General features: G+C 43.8%; 1 protein-coding gene and 1 non-coding gene across 2 annotated transcripts in view; both read right to left on the reverse strand.

Moving 5' to 3' along the window:
• Positions 1-24,247, reverse strand: part of DOCK2 (dedicator of cytokinesis 2) — a 430,752-nt gene that overhangs the window by 322,150 nt on the left and 84,355 nt on the right. The window contains exon 23 of the mRNA XM_023515279.1: positions 4,337-4,445. Coding sequence (XP_023371047.1) covers positions 4,337-4,445 — 109 coding nt within the window. The remainder of the gene's footprint in view (positions 1-4,336; positions 4,446-24,247) is intronic.
• On the reverse strand, positions 6,155-6,260 carry LOC111727327. The gene has a single exon (XR_002774895.1). It is a non-coding gene; the product is annotated as a U6 spliceosomal RNA (small nuclear RNA).

Below are 24,247 nucleotides of genomic sequence, written 5' to 3' on the forward strand. Positions count from 1 at the left end.
CCTTGCCCTCCTGGATACTCTAGTGACTTTGTAACATGAGTGACAAGGCCAAGACAGTATGTCATTCAATACAGGCTATTCATTTAATCCCACTTACAACATCAAATCGAGCATTATGAAGTATCATGGACCTTAAGGAAACGTTCTACATAGCATCAGGGTGTGTCCTTTACTTGTGTTTGAAAAACATCCAATTCACAGGTGTCTGGATTTCACCCTCCCAATCTCTCGTCTGTTTCATTGACAACACTCACAGGCTGGCACACACAGGGACTTCTGAGCATGCGCCCATTGGCAAAAACATGTGGAACCCCCTGGCCTACACCCTTCCTACGGCATGGAGAAGAAAAGTGATTTTGCAGTTAGGAGCCCTGGCTGAATTCAAATCCTTGCTCTGCCACCCTCAATAGGTGTGCAATCTGGGGGGAGCTATTCTGTTTAGTTTTATGAGCCTTCTGTGTACACTGAGGATGGTGGTTACTTGCAGATCTCTGGCAGGATCAAAAACACTGTATATGAGGAGCCCAGTGCCACGATTGGCACAGGGTAGGTGCCTGATGAACAGAAGGTATTTCTGCTGCTCTTACTTTCCTCTTTGAACCACTGACTTTAAATTCTCGATGGTTTTGAGTGAGCTGCTGCCATGCCAACTGAAAGCAATAATGAAAACTACAGAAGGCAATTCACAGAAGCCAGATGAGCATTAGAAATGGGAAATAACTTGCTCAGGCCTCAGAACTCGCTCAAGCTGAGATTTGCAGCAGATCTGCTCTACTTACAATTAAGGCAGGCAGGAGTAAGGGTCTCACCATCAGCCAGAAGCTGCTAGCCAGCTGGAAGCACAGTTTGAACCAGGAATACTGGTGCAGGTCAGCCTCACTCTGTGCTCCCACCCAACACCTGTGGCAGACGTTAATCGCTCACACCCCTGCGACCTTGTACTATTCCACTAGGTGAAACTTCACCGTCCATTTTTTTTCCATGTAGTCAATTCTCATGGGTTTATTCTCCGTGAAATGTGTGTCTGAGTTTCTTGATCGAACTAAATAACTGAATGTCCCAACACTATTGGCCTCATGTAACAAGGCTAGGAACACAAATACCCCCTTCCAGGTTCCGCTCCAGTAAAATACCTTAAATGCTTCTGTTTTATGATGAGCTAAAGGAGGGAGAGTTATAAAGTGATTAAAAAGTATTTAAACAGGCTTTTAACTTCATGCTTTAAACATACTATTTTATTTAGTCCTCTCAATAATCCTCTAAATTAGACATTAGTTTTCCTAATTTATAAAAGAATAAACCAAGGCACTAAAGGCTGAAATGATGTGCCCAAGGTGACCTGCCCAAGTGTGGGTGCCCACTTTCCCACCCAGGTCTCTGATCAAAAGCCAAAGCTCCTCTTCCTGTAGCAAAAATCTTAGTCTAGAGATGATCCCTTATGTGGGGCCTGCTGCTGTCATAAGACCTAGCCTCCTCCGCCCCGCCCCCCCATCTGCCCCTTCCTCACACCCTAAAATAGCCTTACATTCTCTTCAAATGGTACTGTTCCCCATATTTGAAGATGACTTTAAATTTTTCTTTGATAACTTTTCAACAACCATGTCAATAGGTAAAAAGCATCATTGGTTTTATGTAAATCCCTAAAGCTAAATTTGGCCCTTAGAACAAATTTTTAAAAAGATGAAGCCCCTTCCTACAGGTGTGGGATGGAAATCCAGGAGAGGAAACCAGCATCGTCTGACCCAAGTCACAAGGAAAGCGAGACATCTCTAACATAGTTACCCAGACAATAAGAACCTGGGTAAAAAGACTTATGTCCAAATCATAATAATTCATAATAATCATGTTAGTTCTCTGCATTTGCATAGCATTCTGTGATTGGATCTTTTGCAGAAAGCATTTATTTGATCCTCCCCCAGACAGTGAAGTTTTATAGATGAGGAAACTGAGACTCTGACAGGATTAAATGACCAGAGTTGAGGCCTCAGAACGGATAAGGAAGAACATTCTTCCTAACCCAGGTCTCCTCCGTACGGTAAAGGCTCCCTGGCTCACATTTGCTTCCTCTCTTTCTCTTACTCCCCGCTTCCTTCCTCCCCTCTCCCTTTGCTCCCCAGATAACCTGGGGCTCATCCCTGGGAAGCGGTGATGACATCAGGCCGAGGGGCACCTCTACCTCTGGGCGGCACCTGCTCCTCCCCACCCCCCTGGTTTTCTCTGTCCATCATTTCTGCTCACTCACACCTCAGCTTCCTCCGAGCTTGTTTCAGACCTGACTCAACCCTGTGTCCTCTCTCATCACAACTGCTCATCCTCAGCTCTCTGCAGATGTTCCAACAATGGGAGGCCTCTCACTGGAAGTTCAGCTGCTTCCAACAGGATGCAGAGGGGTGACAGGCTGGGGCTCTGGCCGAATTTCCTCACGCTGTTCCCTACTCCTGTTACCTCCATTGCTAGAGAAGCATGAGCTTTAGAGGAATATGGGGAAGATATTTTTGAAAAACCAGGAAGAGGAAAGGGAAGGTGAAACTAAGACTGCAGTCCTAACAAACCCCGTGGACGACGTGCACCCCCGGTAGGTGCTAACGGAACAGTATAATAGTACTGCAGTCTAATGCAGTAGCGGCCAGCATGGTGTTTAAAGCCAGGCAGGAACAGATCTGAATCCCAGCCCTCTCACTACCCATTGACGGCATCTAGACAAAGCTGTATCCACTGTCTGGACTTCTGCTTCTTCATCCACAAAATGGAGACCTTAAGCCTTATACCTATACTGTGCCTTTGTTCATTCACTCATTCAACAGACATTTATTAAGCATAAACTATGCATAAGGATGGTTGTGGGTGCTGAGAATGCACTGATGAATCAGACATGACCCCTTCTACACATATGCACTCGTGTACGTACACACACACCAGCTCTCCACGTTTGTTAAATTAAAGGAAGCCATTACCAGAGTGGTCCCCCAACTTTATTTCCCATTGAAATCACCTGGAAGTTTTCTAAATTCCCTTTCCATGAATATGGAATGCGGGTCACATTCCATATTAATTAAGCTAGAAAATCTGGTGGTGGCAACTAGGCATCAGAATTTATTAAGGATCCCTCAGTACTCTAATATGCAAAGTTTGAAACCCGTGGTGTTAGCAGCAAAACCCCCTAGCAAACTTGTGCATCTTCTTCCTCACCTCCATTCCAGCTAAACACCAGTATCTCATTAACACTAACCAGACACTGGGCATCCCAGGCATATGGATATTTAAATTAGCATCTAAAAGAATAATGTCGAAGAAGGATGAGGAGGAAGACGAGGAAAGGGAAAGAAGAAGAAATCTGATTAACTCACTAATTTAAATAAATGTGTTCGAGTTTTCTTTTTTCATGACACATCAGGCAGACCCCAGCCCCACCCCCAAGCCCTTGCAAGTGAATTCTGGGGAAGTTGTCAAGTCTCCCTGAAACAGCCTCTTCATTCACACTCTCTTGCACTAATTTCCTTTTCAAACACAGGGCTAGGCCTCGAGGCTTCTCCAAGATTTACGGACTTTGCAGAGTAGCATCATGAGCCATGACATCAGAGGGCTTTTCTCCCCAAGGTACCTCTTGCTTATTGAGGAGAACTATTTAATCTCAAAAGGGAACCTGACTTTATATTGTCAAAAATAAAAAGTAAAGCCGGGCAGTCTGGGTCATATCTGTAATCCTAGCACTCTAGGAGGCTGAGGCAGCTGGATTGCTTAAATATCAGGAGTTCAAGACCAAACTGAGCAAGAGTGAAACCCTGTCTCTACTAAAAATAGAAAAACTAGCTGGGCATTGTGGCAGGTGCCTGTAGTCCCAGCTACTGGGGAGGCTGAGGTAGGAGGATTGGTCAAGCCCAAAAGTTTGAGGCTGCTGTGAGTTACTATGACACCCTGGCACTCTACCCATGAAGACAAAGTGAGATTCTGTCTCAAAAAATAAAAATTAAATTAAAATAAAGTAAAATAAAATAAAAAATGAACTATTTAAGAGCCTCCTTTGAAAAGACTGCCACCCCCAACTATTCTCACTGTCAGAAGTAGATCAAGTTTGGCTTATTTCCTTCCAGGTGACAAAACCTTCAGAGCTGTTTTAAAAGAAGGCACTGCTACTACCTTCATGGGAAATAAACAATAATATGCTTTCTCTTGCCATGAGAAGCCCTTGGTCTCGTGATTCCTAAACCACGTGACCAGCCCAGGCCTTTGATTACCACAGGCTGCATATTTAAGTTAAAAATAGACATTATGTCAGCATGCTCTTACTTATTGGATGACAAAGGGAAAGACAGATTTTATTGTGGTATAAACCAACCTGCAAAAGGATGGTGGTTTTATATTGACTTTTCATCAGGTTGTTGATGGATTCAAAGAGCCGTCTCATGGATTCTTCAAACTCCATCTGTTCTTTGCCTTCATAAAGCCTGAAAGAAGATACATCTGGGTCATTTCTCGAGCCAATTGGCAATACTTTTGAAAGTGTGTCTCAGACACAATTTCCATTTAAAATTTAAAAGAAAAAGGGGTGGGAAGTGGGAGACTTAAGGAAGGGGTGAATTCTGCTGTTATTGTTGCACGCAGAACACACTCAAGGCAAAAGCCTTCCGTCCACTGAACACAAACACACCAACCAACATGGCAGCCACCCACTTCTGGCTCTTTTAAAGTGCTGAGCACCGTCAAAGGAAATTTGCCTTTCTTTTGAGCTAAGGGGACATTAATAATTTCAAGGATCTGAGGAGAGATTGCACTCGTCAGATTTTCAAAGTATCTTAGAAACCATCGAGAGAAATATTTTCGCACACTGCCCTTCCACTTAGCTATGGCCCACTTGTCAGATGAATCCAGGCGGCCTGTTCTATGTCAGGCTGACCTCTCTTCGGAGGGTATTTACTACCCACTGCGCTCATTTAAACCTTTGCTCCTCTGAGTATAAAGACCTTGTGTTGTTACTGTAAAGAAATGTAAATGCAGAAAGTGAGACTCCTTGCCCTTAATCCAGAGAGGGAGATGAGCAGTTGCTTCCAGAGAAACCGTCCCTTGTCCCCTCGAAGCAAGCCAGTCTCCAGCTTCCGGCCCTCCCACCCCGCCCCCAGCCTTAAGAGGGTTGTTCAGCCCAAGGCTTCTTCAAACAAGCCTTTATCACCCACCGTGAAATTCCCGCAGCCTAATCTGTGGCATCCAGTGGGAAACGCACAGAAGAGCGCTCCTGTCTCCAATTCCGATACACACAGTGTCCCCTGTCACGGCCTGCGTGTGCAGCGCTCCTCAGCGCCGCACCGGCAAAGGTGCTCTCCTCAGATAAGGCGCTGACACACTTAACAGGTCTGTCTGCTCCTCAACCACAGAACAGGCCAGTCAGTCGGGCCGTCGCCACTAATCCCACCTGTCCCCTCACCCTGCTTCCCTCGGCTTAAGTTCTCCTCACTTCTGTTTCTCTTCTGGGGTGTTAATCACCACTTCTCTCCTTATCTCTGCTGCTCTCTCTGCCTGATTCCATCCCTCCATCTGTCTTAGCTGCTCTCTGTCTCTCTTTCTCTCCTTTGCTGAGCTAACCCCTCTCTAAAACCCTCCTGAAATAGGAGCAGAAGGGAAGTGTCGTATGTACCAGTAGATTAGGGGGTCTGGCATAGGAGGACGCACAAATTCATGAAGCATTCCACATTAAAAAAAAAAGTTTAACATAGTAAATTGCACATGGACTTTACGGATGCCCTGTGTGTGTGTGCTGATTCCTGAGTACCTAGTTCAAGGTCGAGAGGCAAGGCTGGGAGTGGGCCTAGAAGGTCTGAAGTGGCCTCACCCCTCCAGCTCTCCATTCTCTCCCCCTCCCTGGCTACAGGGCTCACTCTCCTCCCCCAACCCCTCCCCATTTACACCACTCACTCCCGAACCTCCTCTGGCTGCCACAGAGATACCTGCTTCAGAGTATGTATTCTAGAGTCAGTCAGCTCTGGGTTCAAATCCCCACTCTGCCCTACACTGGACGCTTTATTAATAATAGCAAACATTACAAATCATTATTCTGCCCCAGGTACTGTTCATGTACACACACACACACACACACACACACAAGCACACTCACACAGGTTGTCTATAAAGATTGTGTACAATTTACTATGTTAACTATCTTTTCTGTATGGAAGCCTTCATGAATTTGCATGTCATCCTTGTACAGGGGCCATGCTAATCTTCTCTGGATCATCCAATTTTAGCACATGTGTTGCCGAAGTGAGCACATTAAACTATTTTAAGTCACACAAGAACTTTATGGACACCCTGTACATTAAATCACTTAGTCCTCATAACCACACCGTGAAGCAGGCCCTATCATTGTGCCCAATTGAAAATTACTGAAACCTAAGCAGCATGCCCAAATACCACACCAGTAAGGGTCAGAGCCAGCATTCAAACTGTGGTGTCCGGCTCCTGAACCCATCCTCGCAAACTGTTTCCACACTAATTCGCTCTACACTTTAACGCCCCATCTTAACTTCTATAAGCCTTGGCTTCTCTTCAGCAAAATGTAGGCCACTGAACAATGCTGTGTGGAAGGACTGCAAGGAGGCCAATTCACACACACAGTGCTACACGCAGCACTCAGCCCCCATAAATGTGAGTTCTGTTTTGTGAGTGTTAATTGCAGCCACAGGATTATTACTATTGCTCTCATCCCCACGTCACAGATGGGGAAACAGAAAACACTATGGGCCAGGTGCGGTGGCTCACGCCTGTAATCCTAGCACTCCAGGAGGCTGAGGTGGGAGGAACCCTGGAACTCAGGAGTTTGAGACCAACTTGTACAAGAAAAAGATACATCTTACTAAAAATAGAAAAATTAGCCAGCCACTGTGGTGGGTACCTGTAGCTCCAGCTGCTTGGGAGCCTGAGGCAGGAGGACCACTGAACCCAGGAATTGAGGCTGCTGTGAGCCAGGCTGACGCACTCTTGCCCAAGCAACAGAGTGAGATTCTATCTAAATAAATAAATAACACTCTACAGAGGCTGGAACTTGCCCAAATGCCAACCAAGTGGAAAAGATGGGACCAGAATATATCCTCTGCTTGATCTGGCAGAGAAGAGAGGATCTTAATCCAACACGGTGGTGGCGGCCTCCCTGGGAGATGATGCTGTCTGCTCTTTGTGCCTATACCCACTGGCTCTACCTAATGGATGGTCTATCCCTCAAGCCTTTTGCCTTAAAATCTGTTACTCTTTCCAGGACCCACAGGTGCCTGAAGTAACTAAACTACATTACAATTGCTGTTGCTGACCTATGGTATTAAGCCTGCCCACTCGGTCTCCCTTCCACATTGACCACCCAGCCTTGGCTGCCTACGTAGTCACAGACACATGGGCTCTTGCTGCAGGTCTGTGTGAGCGCATATGAGTATCAGGGAGTGGTTGTGATCCTGTTGCGCCTCCTAGGAAGGATCTGCTCCCCCCACAAGGAGGGCATTCAGCAACACTCTCCTGCTGGTTGACCTGCAGGACCCCCTGCCCTCCATAACTGAATGTCCCATGGCAGTTTTTCCTCTGGGACTGTCATTTTTAACAAAGGAATATAAACACAGGCTTTGTTAGGTGTCATCTTAATGGCAGCACTTCAAAGGGAATGGCCAGGAACTCCTGCTGAAGAGATCCCTGAGGCTGCCCTGGTTCCCTACTTCTCTGTGTTTGATTATTTAACTCTTTGGGATTTTAGGAGCTGCACAAATATCTTTACAATATACTCCCTTTTTGCTAAAACTAGGCCCAATTCTTCCTGCAGCTTTGTCCTAAAGCCCCCTGGAGTTTGAAAGCAAGAGTCACTGGGAAGTCCCCACACTCAGTCCATCCTTTCATTGTACAGATGAAAAGACTGAGGGTCAGGGTGGGGAACTGACTTGGCTTCACCATCTTTTAAATATTATTTAACTGAGGTGGGAAGGAAAAGAGACTTTTAGACTATGAAACCACACAATGCTCTCCACTCAACTCTAAACTTTGTAGGAAAAGGAATTTGATTACCACCAAAAATAAAGATTTGATTTGCTCTCAGTCACAGAGTGCTCCAGGGTTATAACTCAGACCAGAGCTCAGCGTTCTTCTGTGCTCTCAGAATCTAGCAAGGGAAGGCAGATGACACAGATCCCATGAAGCCACCATCAGGGGCCTCTGCCCCAGTGGGAATCCAATCTGTTCCCTGTTATTCATGTCACAAGTTAAGTACTTTAACACCACACTTGAGTCCAGGGAGAGAAACATAGTCTGCACCTGCCGAAGTTTTATAAAGGATAAAAAACAATTCTAGGGAGAAATGGGAAATATACAGATGTACACCACACACACAAACACACACACTTTTTTTTTTAAACAAGGGAGTGGCTAGAAATGGCAAGAAGAATTAGAGGACATGACTACAATCTGGAAGAAGAAAGCAAAGAAAAAGCTATTTAGTGTAAAGGACTTGACTATCCAGCCAGACTCCTTCAGCCCTGGCTTTGTGGCCTCTGATAAATTACTTTTCTGAAATCTTACTTTCCTCATTGATAAAATGGAGCTATAATGCTCATTCAAAGCATTATCTTGATATGGAAAAAATGAAATAATACACTTAAATTGCTTCAGATTGTAGCTGGCACTTAACAAGAGTTACGTAAACATTGGCAATTCTTCCCATGGTCGATTCCTCAGCACAAAAGTAATCGTATTGGCAAAATCTCTGATCTTAGTATAAATAAAGGATGTTTTTAGAGACAGGGTCTCACTATGGAGTGCAGTGGCACGATCACAGCTCACTGCAATCTCTACCTCCCAGGCTCAAGCAATCTTCCCATCTCAACCTTCCAAGTAGTTGGGACAACAGGTGCGAGGCATCGCATCTGGCTGTAAAAGGAATATTTCAACTAAGGTGTGACTAGGGAAAAAATATATAAGGGTGTTAGGCTGTATGGAAGAAATAACCTGATGATAACCCTGATAGTAGGTCAATTATGCATCATGGGACCTCCACTGAGAAGCTTGAAAAGAAAATAAAAGTGTCTCATAGAACTATGATGCTTTAAATGTGGCCTTGAAGTCAAGGGCACAGCAGATGTAGCTTCCAGGTCCTTTTTTAGTGCTTGGTCTCTGGTATAGCTTCGGGAGGTAAATGTTTTTTCTGGCCTAGAACACCAGATATTTCAGAAACCAGCTGATTCTGCCAGGGAACAAATTATTGAAGGGCCCTAAGGCCCTGACCACAAGGAAAACTGGAACAACCTGCGAGGCGCTGTTCTGGGGCACGCAGGTCCAACCAGAGCCAGCGCTCCAGCTCCCAGGGCTTGGATAAATATAGCGATGCTCGCTTGCATGTGATTCATTAAGGAGACACTGTGCACAGCTGAGCACTCACTAAATGCAAATGGAGCCCCATATGGTGTGTACAATGCTTTGCATCACCCCTTCCACGCAGGTACATAAAGCCTGAAACTGAGATGCCAGGCTCAGGCTGGCAGCCCAGGGGAGCAGAAGCCAACCAAAGCAACTTCAGGCTGGGGAGAGCAAGTGGGCAGATTCGCTTTAGAATCTGGAGGTGGAGGGAGGGCCTCCTGACGCCCAGCCTTATTTTATTTTCTCTACTTTGGCCACTGCCAGCTCCTCCGAGCTTCATGCACCCCACTCCCATCCCCAAATTCTTGATTCCTTCCCTGCCACTTTGAGGTAACAGAGAAGTTTAGGCCTCACTGCCTGGGTTCCAAGCCCTGCTCTGTCACTTATTAGTTGGGTAACCTTGGCTAAGTTACTTAATTACTCTAAGGCTCAGTTTTCTCATTAGTAAAATGGTACTGGCCCCATAAGGTTCTTCTAATATCAAATAATGCATGTAAGGCCATTGGCACAGCGTCTTGCACACAGTCCACAATGTTAGCTATTATTATTACATCATAGTCGATTTTTCTTCTGGACCTGCCCCTTTTTGCTTCCTGAACCTTAAGGAGAAAGAAATCAACATCTTCATGAAGACGCCTCCATTCAGTGAGCACTTACTATATGCCAGGCCTTCACTGGAGATAAACACAGGTAAAAATACATTTTAAAAAAATGGGTAAATCATTTTTTACCATATAGTGATAAAAACGGAAAACTTAATATTATTACTGAGCACTTCACAGGGCACAGGCACTGGGTTAAGTTCTTTATATGGATTAGCTCTTGTGGCAGGGGCTATTGTTATCTACATTTTACATACGAGGCAAGAGTGAGGGAACTAACGCCCCACAGGAGCCAGACCTCTGGCTGACAGTGAATATAGCCACCTATTTGGGAGCACCTTTCTGCTATCAGGACCCACCCCTCTCCTGCCACCCCCCCATCACAGCCCATCCTCCACAGGAGCCCCAGAAGTGCTCTGCAGGGGCCCCAGGTCCCCTCCGGCTTCCTCACCTGATTACATCTTTGCCTAAATTTGCTCTTGGCCAACACAGCCTCCTGACTCATTTCACAAGAGCCTGGTAGGAAACCAGATTAATTGGAAGCTTTTAAAAATGAAAAATCTCTTTCAAATGATTCTGTGATCCTATATGGAACTGAACAAAGTTACTCAAACAGTGAGATCACCATACTATTTTGTTACCATGACACACGAGTCAAGATATCTTTGTGCCCCCCAAATACGATGCAAGGTGCATAAGGAATACTATAAGAAAAGGGAAGCCACTTATCTAGTGAATTTCCTCAGATGAATGATACACACTTCACACACCATTACTTCAGACCATCACACCAGCTGAGACATCTCTACCGTAATACTGCACTCTTTATCATGACTTATTATTCTATTTTCTCCACTGGAGTATAAGCTCCATGCAGATAGAGATCAGGTTATCTTTGTCATAATATCCCAAGTTTAACAATAGGCCTAGAACATCACGAGTGAGTTATAAACAAATGCATCACCAAATGATAAATTATTGAGTAAACGAACGTCAGCATCTTCCATGAGCTCTACAGAATTGTCTGAGGAATTCAGAACTCATCATCGTTCAGCTAATCCTAAAGGACCCTGCAAGATCTCAAGGGTATTGGCAGTCAGGAATGGTTTGTTTTCACATGACCCTGACCTCCCCCATTGGTTTGCCACTGTTTTCCTACTGTTTCATTAGTCATCTTCTGCTGTGCAGCCTTTATTATCACCACCTTTATTACTAAAACTACTACTACCCTAGCTGCTATTTGTCATACCACTGCTATGCCTGAGGCACTATGTGGAGCATTTTGTAAATATTTGTTCCTTTGATCCAGCAGCAACACTGTGACACCAGTATCATCACCACGCAATGAATGAGGAAACGAAGGCTCGGCTGAGTTGCATAACTTGCTCAAGGTCACTCAACTACTAAATGTCAGAGCCAGAATTTGAGCCCAAGAGTGCCTGACTCCAAATTTTACCCCTTTAGCCACTAGACAATACTGCTAATGGTTACTAATGGAGAGAGGAAAGTTACAGCTGATTGCTGGGAGCTGGAACAAGTCAGTGGGTAGGAAGGCACTATTTACCTGCGAGGCGATGGTACAGGACTGTTGGAGGGGAAGCTAGAAGTCTGGGTCTAAAGGTTTTCTGTTCCAGCTCTAACTCCAAGGTGAGTTGGCCGCTGTTCCTACCCCTGAGCCAATAATTTGCTTTGTTCAGGGATGTATAAAGCAGTGACTTTACAAAAAGAACGACTGAGTCTTTCCTGGTTTCAAAAGAGTGATCACTGGGAAAATCATAACCCTTGAAGACCAGAGCCAAGGAGGGAAGTGTATTGTCTTTCTCCCTCCCTCTCTCCCTCCTCCTCTCTCTTTCTCTCTCCCTCTCTCCCTCCTCCTCTCTCTTTCTCTTTCTCTCTCTCCCTTTTGACACCTGTCTCCCACAACCTGGAACCAAGAATAGCTATAGCTAAGCCAGTGACTGAGACTGTCTGAAAATCATCCTTGCATTTATTGATCCTACTTACAGACCCTTCAGTGCACCCAGCAGGCACGTTCAAGTCCCTGCACAACACGGCTGGAATAGGCAAGTGAAAGAGAGGGCCCCACTTCCTGATTCACCTCTTCCCTGTATGGCCCACCACGGTTGATGGGCCTGAAATAAATAAGAAATTGCAGATGTGGAATTTTGGGTGCAATGGGCTTGGAATTAGCTGTCTCACTCAACAGTGGCCAGGGAAATATTGTTTTGAAGGGTGACAAAGTTGAAATGTAAAGATCTATTCAGTCAGAAGAGGAAGAGCAAAGTTCTATCAGAAAGGGCTATGGAAGGGAGGGTTGGGATGTTGCCAGTGTGAATGGTCAAGAGGTCTCCCCGCAGGCTGTGTGTCTTTGAACTCTACCAGCAGGCCACAGGCAGGCTCAGACCAGCTCCTGGTACCCACCATTTTGTCAATGACAAAGTTATTTCTATTCGGCTGTTCCTTTTCCAGAGTCTGACATTTGAGGTGGGATTACCCCTTAGGGCAAACTGCAAAACACTCAACAGCCTTTTCCCTGCAAAGAACCCGAGGGAAGAATGATTTGTGGTTGAGAGGAAAGAAGTCAGACTCAACACGTGAGGATCCTGTTTTTTAAAATGTCTAGAAGGAACACATAAAAATTAATGCAATCACCGAAGAAAAATGGCCTCAGGTGGAAGCACAAACAGCCTAAATTTAAGAAAAAAAAAATAGAAGTTAACAATATGGAAGAAATGAAAGAAAAACAATCCATCGCAAACATTCACTTTACCTTTAAAATATGGCAACCCTGCGTAATAAATTAATAGTAAGAAGGTAATGAGATGCAGGCAAAAGCCTTGAAAAGAACTTTAAGTTATGGATGGCATGTGATGTATGCCCCATGCCATCCTTCATTCTACTCAGAGGAGCAGCAGACTTTATGTAATTTGGCAAGAAGGAGTAAGGTGCATAATTCTGCACTTAAGTAAATTTCTCCATTAGCAAGAAGAATGGTATTCAGGGTTTTCCCGTCCCTCAATATAATTAGAAATTGAATGTTCCCCAAACAATGTCCCTAAAAATAGAAGGAAATTCTCTCTCTCTCTCTCTCTCTCTCTCAATCTTTCTTTCTCTCCACCCCCTAACATGCTTCCAAGACATAGAGACAAAAATTAGATTGTATTGCATCATCTACTTGAAAGAGAAGCTAATATTCAGTAGAATCTTTCTATGGCCCAGTTCACCTAAAAGTTTGGATGCCAAGAGGAAACTAGGTTTTAACTATTTCTCTTATGATTTCTTCCTTTAGTTTTTTCATAAGCTAGGAGATTTCCATGGATGTCCTGAGTGTAACAGAAAACATTAAGTCACAGAATGGATATATTCACAACACACAAAATCAGTAAAATCCAGAAATCTATACATGAAACTGACAATTCAGTTCCTCTGAGAAAAGAGATTGTATGTAACAACATTCCATTATACACATTTATTTTATAGTCTAATTTTTAAACAAACATTACATTTAATTTTAAAAAGAGAGCTCTACTTTCTTTGGGGTCCATATTTCTTGCCCTCCAGCACGTTCCTACTATGATCCTTTTCCCCAAAGCTTTTCCTGAATTTTTTCATTCTCACATGGGAACTGAATCTGAGGTCAGGGAATCTAACTCAAGGTCATACAACTAGAGGCAGTTTTCCCTCTACAATTACAGGATAGAGATGCTGATTTTTTTTTTTTTTTTTTTATCTACCTCCTATTTCTGGCACAGACAGGAGCTAGAAAGACAATTGCCTAAGAAATGCCAAGTTATTATTACTCTAAACCGCGGTCATGCCAAGAGCATTGAACTTTGTCCTCTGCCACCTTGGTTTCCTGAGAAGGATAATTAAACCCAGGCTTCCTGCTCTTCCACTGAGAACCTCGACATTTGGTGTGTGTAGTTAAATAGAATTTTTAACATCTGCCTTACTAATGGTGCCAGTTTTAAAAATACATGTGTAGTAAAATTCTTCTGTTTTAAAATCTGGAAAGACCCGAGGACATGCAGAGTTCAAACACATTGAGGTTGTGTTATTGGAGACCTCCTGTGGACAGCAGGATGGCTGAGGGCATGCCAGGCGGGGTGGAGGGCAGTGTGACGGAGGGAGCAACAGTGCGGGGCCCAGGAGTAAATTCCAGCCTGACTCCAACATTCGTGATGAGGTTTAGCTGGTCACTCCATTCTGGGCCCTGATTCCCTGTCTTTAAGTAAACTATTTACCACTGAGGTCAACCTGCAGGGTTCTTATCTGGATTCTATCGTCAAAGAGTCAGGACAGAACATGTTGACTGTCCAATTATCCGAAACCAAGCCTCACCCTGGAGCTCACCCTCTGGCTTCAAACCCAGGACGTGACCCTGTAAGCACCCAAGTCAGAGACCTGGGGTCTGAAGGGGTGAATTGTGAAGAGCTTAAATGTCATTCGGTCCTCAAGTCCCATTTACCTCACTCCAAACACATTCACCCCCTCCACCTTCATCAGCACCACCATGGACCAAGACCCTTCCATCTCTCACCTCTGGGAGTCTCTGAAGCAATATTCTGTTCCTCTCTCATACCACGCTCACTCTAGCTTCTACGCAGTGGTCAGAGGGATCTTTTTAAAAGCACAATTGTGTTTATACCATATCCCTGTTTAACATCCTTTCATAGTCCCTGAGTGGAAAAAATCTCGGCCATCAACGCAGAAGACTTCTGTGACCAAAGGTGTGAGGGTTTCTCCCCACACGACAAGCACATAAGTGGTTCTGCAGTGCACACAGCTGGTGTCCTCCAATTCAGTTCTGATGCTACCTGCCTGGAGACAGAGTCAGATCCCACAAGATGAAGGCTCAGTCCTGAGACTATCCTCCTTCTGATGCCAAGGGCAGGCCCCATGCTGTTTTACTTATGCTCCTGACCCAGCAGCTATAGGTTAGGGTTGCCTTGACCCCCTCCTTGGGTTTAATTTGCTAGAGCAGCTCACAGAACCCAGGGTTTATTATAAAGGGTATTACAAGGGGTATAGGAATGGAGTGGAGGGCACAGAGCTTCCATGCCTTCCCCATGTACGCCACTCTCCAGGACTCTCCACCTGTACAGCTGTCCTTAAGTTCTCCAATGCCAGCTCTTTTGGATTTGTATGGAGGCTTCGTTACATAGACATGATGTATTAAGTCATTGGTTACCAGTGATCAGCTTAACCTTCAGCCCATCTCTCCTCTTGTGAGGTTGGGGGTGGGTGGGTGGTGAGGCTAAAAGCCTCAACTCTTTAATCATGTCTTGGTCTTTCCAGTGACCAGTCCCAACATGAAGCTACTTAGGGACTGCCAGACATGAGCAAATTCATTTGCATACATAAAGACATTTTAGAAATTCCAAAGATTTTTAGTGTTGCATGCCAGGAAAAGGGGTCAATAACCAAATATATATTTCACAGTATCCAGCTCCCCACTTCCCTAAGGTAATGTCTAGATGTCATGGCCCAACTGGCATTCAAGGCTCTTCCAGATCAGCCCCTGCTTACCCCTCTGGGCAATCTCTGCTATGTGCCTTGGTCACTGAACTCCAGCCACCCTGGCCCTTCCACACTTCCACTGGATCAAGCTCCCTTATTGCAGGGAGCTCCCCCAGGCTTTATTTTTACTTATCACACCTCCCTCTTCACCTGCCAACTTCTACTCATCCTTCAGTTCACAGAGTAGATGACACTTCCTCAGAGAAGCTTCCCTCGATTCCCTGACAAAATCTCCTTACTATGTGCCCTGAAAGCCCTTCACACACATTTCCTCTTGATCTGACCTGCACCCACATGGTTATCTGCTTAATGACTTTCTTCCCAACTAGACTAGAATTTCCATGAATACTAGTCTGTCCAACTCACACTTGTACCCCTAGTACCTAGTTTAGTGATCTACTCAATAAATATATGTTGGATAAACACTTGGTTAATACAAACCAAACCTCTACCACTGGACAAGTACTTCAACTCATTTTGAAATAGACACAAGCCTTCATTTTCAACTGAGATGTTTAAAAAGAATCTTATGACGCAGAACGCATAATGCACGGAACAGGTACGTAATGTGCTGTTGCTGGATCCAAGAAAGAGCAAATGCCAAGTTAAAGGCCTTTTGAAGTTATAGGCTGCAAGAGCAATTTTTTTAAACTTGAGAAGCATTTACATACTAAAAAGATGGACTGTTTACCATCTTTAGATTGCCAGGCTATGAGACTATGTGCAGGCTAGCTACGAGGCACACTGCCCTCCTGCCCCAAAGTGGGAAGTCAGTGGCAAAAGCCCAGGCTGAGAAAAGCTGAGTGCACCACACACACGGAAGACAAAGGCTGCAGGGTAAGCCAGGGCAGAAGCCTTACTGTGCTGTGCTGTGTTGGCTTGGAGGGCTTAGGATAAGCCACATTCTAATATTTACTATGATTAGAAGGCACCAGATTATTATGTGAAATCCTATCAGAGGAGGAAATGTTGATAAAGAGGAGGGACCCTGACCCATACTGGGTGACTTTAAAATCCAGAGATGCATTTTGTCACCAGACCCCCCTGACCCAGCTGTGCACCCTTGGCCTGAAACCAAATGAAAAGCACAGTCAAATTACCCCAGGAAGCAAGCTAAAACAAATTCTTGGAGGACAGCTTTTACTTGGCTCCAACAGGTATACGTAGGGTTTCTATGCAATCATTTATTCAACTAACAAAATTTTCTTGAGCACCTGCTACGCACCAATCACAGTGCTGTTAAAGAATTTGTAAAGATAAGTAAAAATTGACACAGACAAAATATATGGGCAATAAAAATGTAAAATAGGGAGGTTTGACCTAGCCAGAAAATTCAGAAATGACAGCTTGAGGTGACATGGACAGGCAAATAAGAGAAAATTAAGTGAGAAGGCCAGGGAAGGGCATCCTGGGCTGCAGAACAGCAAACTCATAGGGCCTGCAGCAAGAGGGAGCTGACTGAATCAGGATTGTGTGAAGGACTGGAATGCAGTGGGGAGGAAGCCTGGGGAGATCAGGGGAACTGCAGGGGCCACAGGGGCCATGGTGCCAGCACAGCAGACCCTTGCAGGCCACATTAGGTTTTGTCTTTGTCCTAAGAGGAATAACAAGACATTTTAATTAATTCCTAAGAGGAATAACAAGAGGATTTTAAGGAGAGTATCCTAATCCAATTTGAACTGTGGAACAATCACTCCAGTTACAAGGTAGAATAAAGTTTAAAAACTTCTATTTCTGACAGTATGGCAGACAAAAACACACTAGGAAACCTCGCAGTGGAAAGAGCAACAAAAGCTGCACTTCCAAAATGAATCAGTGAACTGTCAAGAAAGTAAGGAACTCACAGAGGACAAACACAAATCAAAGTGGGACTCTGCGTACTTCAGAGCAATGCTGTCTCGAAGGCATCTGCTGAGCCCTAGTGATCTTAAATTTCAACTTGGAGGGCGAGTTGGGGAATAGAAGAAATGATATAAATTGTAGGGCCCATTTATTGCAGTCCCTCACATAAATCTGGTTTCCCAGGTTGTTGCATCATTTTTACAAAGGAGGAAAGGAAATTAACCTGTTGTACAAAAGGGAACAATAAAGAAACCACCAGTCTTTGGTGCTGTGAGTAGAAAGAAAACATGTCTTCATTGAGAATTCTCTATTTATTCCAGAGATGGGGTCTCACTATGTTGCCCAGTCTAGCCTCTAACTCCTGGCCTCAAGGGATCCTCCTACCTCAGCCTCCTGAGTAGATGGGATTACAGGCATATATTGCACCCAGCCAAATAAAGTAACCACAAACCAGTCTTCACTTGTGTTTTGCTTTTGTTTTTTGTTTTTTCCAAATTCATGTTCCTTACTTGCTTGCATCTACAAACTGATACTTTAACTTAAAGAGGTCTCTGGTTATTAGTCCCCCCAGATAAATGAAAGTAGGACATTCTTATTTTCTTTGGAAGAAAATAAAAACTTTAATTGAAGACTAAGAATATATATAACAAATGATACAGCTCCCCCCAAAAATGGCTTTAGGAAATAATAATCACAACAAAATGAATAAGGATGCAAGGCCACCCCAAACAGGCACTATATAATCAGACTTTCAAAAACATCTCCTAACAAATGACATAAAAAATGACAAGTTAGATCTGAAAGAACTAAATATAATTTTTGAAAATAATATAATAATTAAAAGGAAAATCTCAGTATATGCATTAAATAGCATATTAGACAATGCCAAAGAGAGAACATGGTGAACTGGAAAATAGGATCAAAGAAATTAGCCAGAATGACTAGCCCTTCCTCTCCACCCCAAAAAGAAAATATGAAAAAGAGTTTATGAGACCTGGAGAATATAATAAGGTCTAATACACTTTGGTTGACATTTCAGAGAAAGAATGAATGGGGAAAATGTAAATATTAAACAAGGTGAGAATGAGAATTATTTTTGAATTGGTATTAAATATTCAAAATTTTAAATCCAAGTACAGGAAAGTCCAGTAGCATAAATACAATGACCCCCTAAGTCCACCATGGTAAACGGCAGAGCATCAAAGATAAAGAGATGATATTAAAAGCCACCAGAGAGAAAAAGGCAGAATGCTTGTAAAGACACAATAGTAAGCCTGACAGTTAACTTTCATAGCCCAAGGCAGTAAACAAACAGTGAGAGCTGTAAAGCTACCTCTAGAAAAGCTGCCTTTCAAGTTTCACAATAAAATCAGATAATTGAATTTGAGAGATGATTTTACCAATAGGACTTACTAAAGTTAATTCTAAAAGATTTACTTCAAAAAGAAGAAAAACAAATATGAAAGGGATAAGATAAAAAAAGGAGAAATGATAGACTTTTATTTTTTTTATTGTGGTTAAAAAACCTAAAATTTAATTAACCATCTTAACCATTTTAAGTGTACAGTATAATAATGCTGATGAAATTTTATTAGTAGGAACATAAACAAATACTATTTAAAACAATAGTAATGCCTAACACATGAAATTACTTTTAAAATGTAAAACCAAAATGCTGCATAATCCTAGCACAATATTTAAGAATAAAGAAACAGAGGCTTCTAAAATCCTTTTATTATTCAGGGAAATGTTAAGGGTATTAACTTTAAACTTTATTAAGTTAAATAGGTATGATAAAATATCTAGGTAGCCACTTAGCAGCATTGAATATAAAATGTGACTTTCAAACTAGTAAAAGGGAAAAAGTGGATGAGAAAATTGAAAGTAATCTAGGAAAGAAATGGGGGGGAAAGGACAGAAAAGGTAGGACAGTGGGGAGGAGGTACAGCTGAGAAGGTAGAAATAGATTCAAATCTCAGTCAGACTTGAATTTGAATAATAAATTCAAATCTATTATTGCATCATAATGAACATCATTAGTAACTCCCGTAAGCTGATAAAAAGCATCTACAATAAAAATCCAAAGCACCATTTGTAATACCATCTCTATTCAACACTGAGCTAGAGTCCTAGCCAACAGTAGGGAGAAGACTTAGTATCAGAAAGGAAATGAAACGCTGGGTATTTACTGATGTTATCATTGTCGGTTTAGGAAATCCAAATCTTTATGATTGTGCAGGTGTGGGATGATGAGAATTTGGAGTAGGAAGCTGGTTGCCAGGAAGGGGAGATGTGGGTTCATTGAGAGACATTTAAGAGGTGACAAGGACTCTTGGGTTGGACTGTGGGTCAGTGAGGGAGGGCACATCATGAGTTTGCTCCCAGATCTGCTAACTTTGAATTCCCTGTAAGATCCAAAAGAAGGAGATCTCAAGTAAAGGATGGCATATTTGGATCTGGAACTTGAGAAGGGGTTATCCTGGATGTCTGTGCTATCTGCATAGAAGTGGAACCCAAGCAGGGGGTTTGAACGTGTCCACCTAGGGAGTGGGGATTGAATGACAGGAAAAGACCAGTCTGAGCATGTGGGACCTCCAAAGAGGGCTAATAGAGTGGTCTGAGAGGCAAGAGGAATACAAAGAGTTCTGGGTTGCAGAAGTCAAGGGAAGAAAGTGTTTCCGGTGGGGTAGGGGGTCCATGGTATAAAACACTGTGGCTCATACTATCATGTTATCTGCTGCTTATTCACAAAATAAGCTTAATTATTAGGCACTTTTCATTTTTATCACCCCTAGGATACCCAAGACATGCAGGCTTACTCTCTCCACAAGAAAACCCATTTTACCTCCTTACTGCCTGCCTATTAGGAGGACTACCTCTCACTATTCCCTACCCCATGCACCATTGAAACAAACTGATTTAACATTTTTTTTGTTTGTTTTGGTTTTTTTGGCTGGGGACAGGTTTGAACCCATCACCTCTGGTATATGGGGCTGGCGCCCTACTCCTTGACCCACAGGCGCTGCCCAATTTAACATTTTTTTTCCTCTTAGTCTTTCATTTTGACCCTGAAATCCCACCCTTGAGGAGGTACCGTGGCATCACAGCTCACAGCAACCTCAAACTCTTGGGCTCAAGTAATTCTCTTGCTTCAGCCTCCCTTGTAGCTGAGACTACAGGCGCCTGCCACAACACTTGGCTATTTTTGTGGTTGTTTATTTGTTTAGCAGGCTCAGGCCAGGTTCGAACCCACTAGCCCTAGTGCGTGTGGCCGGTGCTCTAACCACTAAGCTATGGGTGCCAAGTCTGCAATGTTTTTTATCTTAAATACTCCCCTAAAAGATAAAATGGAAGAGTAAACATCATGGCAAATTAAGTGGAGAGAGATATTTAGAGGTAATTATGTAGAGTTCAGATGAGTTATGAAACTGTAAAAAATAAAGATAGGTTATAATTATTAAAAAAAAAAAAGAATACCCATTAGACAGGAAATTAGGAAAAAATAACTAATACTATTCAGTCTAGTGAATGTTACTCCAGAAGCACACTCTTCTGAGAAAAAGCACACCTGTGCACAGATACACCCCTATATGGTGCATTCTACTATCCACATAGTAGAATGTGCTCCTTGGGCCAACATGGGTCTTCAGACACATACATTAACAGAGAACTGAGAAATGACTATAATCATATACCTGAAAAAAAAAGAAACTTGGGCGGCACCTGTGGCTCAAGGACTGGGGCGCCAGCCCCATATACCAGGGGTGGTGGGGTCAAGCCCGGCCCTGGCCAAAACAAACAAACAAACAAAAAGAAACTTGTCCATAACCACAACTAAAACTTCACAGTGGCAAAAACACAAATAGCTTTTACAAACAATAAATGTGACTGTAGAACAATCATGTTTCACAGAGTTGAGAGATTGCAAGAAGAGCTCTAGGGATTGCTTAACTGATTTGAGGAAGCACAAAGCATGCCCACCCTGTTAAAGAAGGAACAACTTATCTCACGCGTATCTTACATGAAGTGACCAAGAGGCCTGCAGGACTTACGAAACACAGGTGGCTCATGGCACAAGCCCTTCTTGCCATCTGAGCATTACAGGGTGCCACCTCACAGGCAAACACTTTCAGTTAAACGCCCTCTGAGGACTTAGCAATACACTTGGAACAATCCCTCCACGGTAGCCTCGGCCTCATTCTCAAAATTCATCTCTCCTATTCTTCCCCTTTGCTGATTATACTTCAGCCTCATTAGTCTTCTCTAGCTTTCCAAAAACACTCCGACCTTGTCTTTATTTGAGAGCACCTGCTCACACTCTTCTTCCTGGAGACTCCTCCTTCCTTCCTTTCACCTCGCCTTGCTCGGCTGGTTCATGTGCAGCTTTCACATCTCACTTAAATGTCACTTATTCAGAATCCTCACAAATCCCTATAAGGCAATCCCCACATTAGAGACAGAGGTGAAGTGACTTGCCCCAGGTCACAGAGTCACTGGGATTCAAACCCAGTCAGTCTGGTTGCAGAGCCTCCTCTCAGCACCCCTCCACTGCACCCCTGCACACTTGTCTGTTTCTTCACTGGCATTTATGCAGTTTTCAACCACGTGGTTTATTTGTTTCTCTTTTTTCCTGTCCCTCCCAGCATTATACGAAGGCAGCATGATGCAGAGAGGACATCTCTCTGTTCACTATACTATCCTACGGATGAATAAATGAATGAATGAAATCAATGTGTCTCTGGCAGACTACATTAAGGAAGCAGAATGGGCAGATAGAAGGACAAGTGCAGAGCCTTGAAGGGCAGTGACCACATGTGGTCATGACTAAGTCCTTTTTGATCTTCCCTCTACCAAAGACACAGTAAGCAGCAAGCCCCAACACGTGAGTGGTACATGCTTTTCTACTAAAGAAACAAATTTGACTTCAGGGTGATGCCTGCCTCGAGTGCATTTGACAAGATCACAAAGTACATCTAGTCATCCCAATTCCACTTGGCGGGAGTCCCTGACAATTGTGTTAGCACGGTGAGTTTCACCCCTCTGGCAAACTAGACCTTTCTTATCTGGCATGTTCATATTTAGTTACAGGGGATTTGCAATCATATCTCCTAAAACTACTTGTTTACTCAGTCAATTGCTCTTCATTCTCCAAGGAACTGTCAGCCTCAGCTCTTGGCAGCAGTAGCCACCTGTGCACCCTGGCAGGGGGTCAGCCAGGAAGCTAGCTCTGACTTCTAACAGGGAGATAGCAAGCAAAGGAAATCATTTAATGGCCCAACCTGGAAGAAAGAATACCTTGTGTTCTTGTAGCTTTTCCCTTAACTGCCTGCAACACGGAATAGCCGTGTTCTGCAGAATTAAGCCATTTGAAGGGACATGGGAAAGGACAGGACTGGTGTCCTACGCCATGCTGTGGGCGGGGCGTGGAACAATTTGCCCAGGCTCTGAAGGATCAGCAGGTTAAGTCAGCCTAGGATTGCACCCTGGCAAAGAACAATCCAAATGTGAGTAATTCACATGCACAGGAGGGGAATACTTGAAACACTCCCTTTCCAGATTTCTGGAATCATCCCTTCCTGCTGCTTCTCCCTTGGCCCTGACCCAGCCTTTAATGGGACCTTCCTTTCCCCACCCCTTCAGTGGGCTAATTCCCCAGGTTTCCTTCTCAGTTTTATAGCTATAGCTCCAAACACCTCTTTGGATCAATTTCTACCAAAACCGTATCGCAATTCTCCTGAACTTCAAATCTGCATCTAACTGCCTATTGTACATTTCCATCTGGCTGTGCCAATAAACACCTCAAACACTTTATGTCCTGAACTACACACACTTTAAAAACCTGCTACTGGCCATGTTGGCTTGCAATGTCAGGTCAAACGCACCAGAAAGTTCAGAGTCAGATCATGTGCCTCTTCCAATTCTACACCCATGTGCAATTAGTTCTGGTGATTCCGCCTCCTACAAACCCTCACCTCCTTCCTTTGCTCTCCTCCCGTCCCACTGGGGCTGCTTTAGTTCAAGTCCTCTTGCCCGGATTATTGCAATAGCTTCTTCACTGACCTCCCACATCCAGCCTTTCCCTTTCTTACAAACTAACCTTTCTTCCCCAGTAGAACTCGTTCTCAAATGTGAACCTAATCATATTAGTTCCTTGATTTAGAACCTCAATTACTCCCCACTGCCAAAAGCAGTGGTTTCCAACCTGTCCCAATAAGAAAAATAATTTTTTTTTCATTCGAAGCATAAATCTCAATAGATACTTGTTTATTCGCAAATGACATCCACGTACTTACAATTCTAAGTTAAGTGTTTATAAAGTTTAATTTCTTCATCTAGGATAAAATAAATGTGGATTTTTTTTTTATCTGATCCCAGTGGATTTGTTTGTGCATCCGCTGGGTTACCCACTGTGTGCACTAATGATGAAGGCAGCATCTCCACGAAGTCCCCTTGCTCAGAGGATGAAGTTCAGCTCCCGTGTCCAGCACCAAAGGCGTTTCCCCAATCTAGCTTCATGCGCCCCCCTCCACCACCACCGCCTCCCCTTCCCCACAAACGAGCTGTTCACACGTGGGCACAACATGACACGAAGGGCCTCAGCTTGGATGTCACAGCCCTCCCTGCCTATCCAGCTGCGTAACCTACAGTCGCTTTCTGTACCTTTCTGGGTCTCCCCTTCCTCCTTTGCATAATGAACTAATACCTCGGCTTTGCAGGGTTGTTGTATTTAGTGAGGTGGAGTGAAGAGTGATACGGGGCAACATTAAATAAACAGTGCCAGAGAGAGGCAGGAGGAATTAAAAGCTCTCTTACCCACGTTGGGCTTAGAATTGGGGTTTTTTTCCTCCCACTGGCTGGCTTCTTAAATTCCATTCAATGTCTGGTTTAAAACATCACCTCCTCGGCTC

This window comes from Otolemur garnettii, unplaced genomic scaffold, assembly GCF_000181295.1.
Source record: "Otolemur garnettii isolate 467f Iridium unplaced genomic scaffold, OtoGar3 scaffold00003, whole genome shotgun sequence".
Taxonomy (NCBI): domain Eukaryota; kingdom Metazoa; phylum Chordata; class Mammalia; order Primates; family Galagidae; genus Otolemur; species Otolemur garnettii.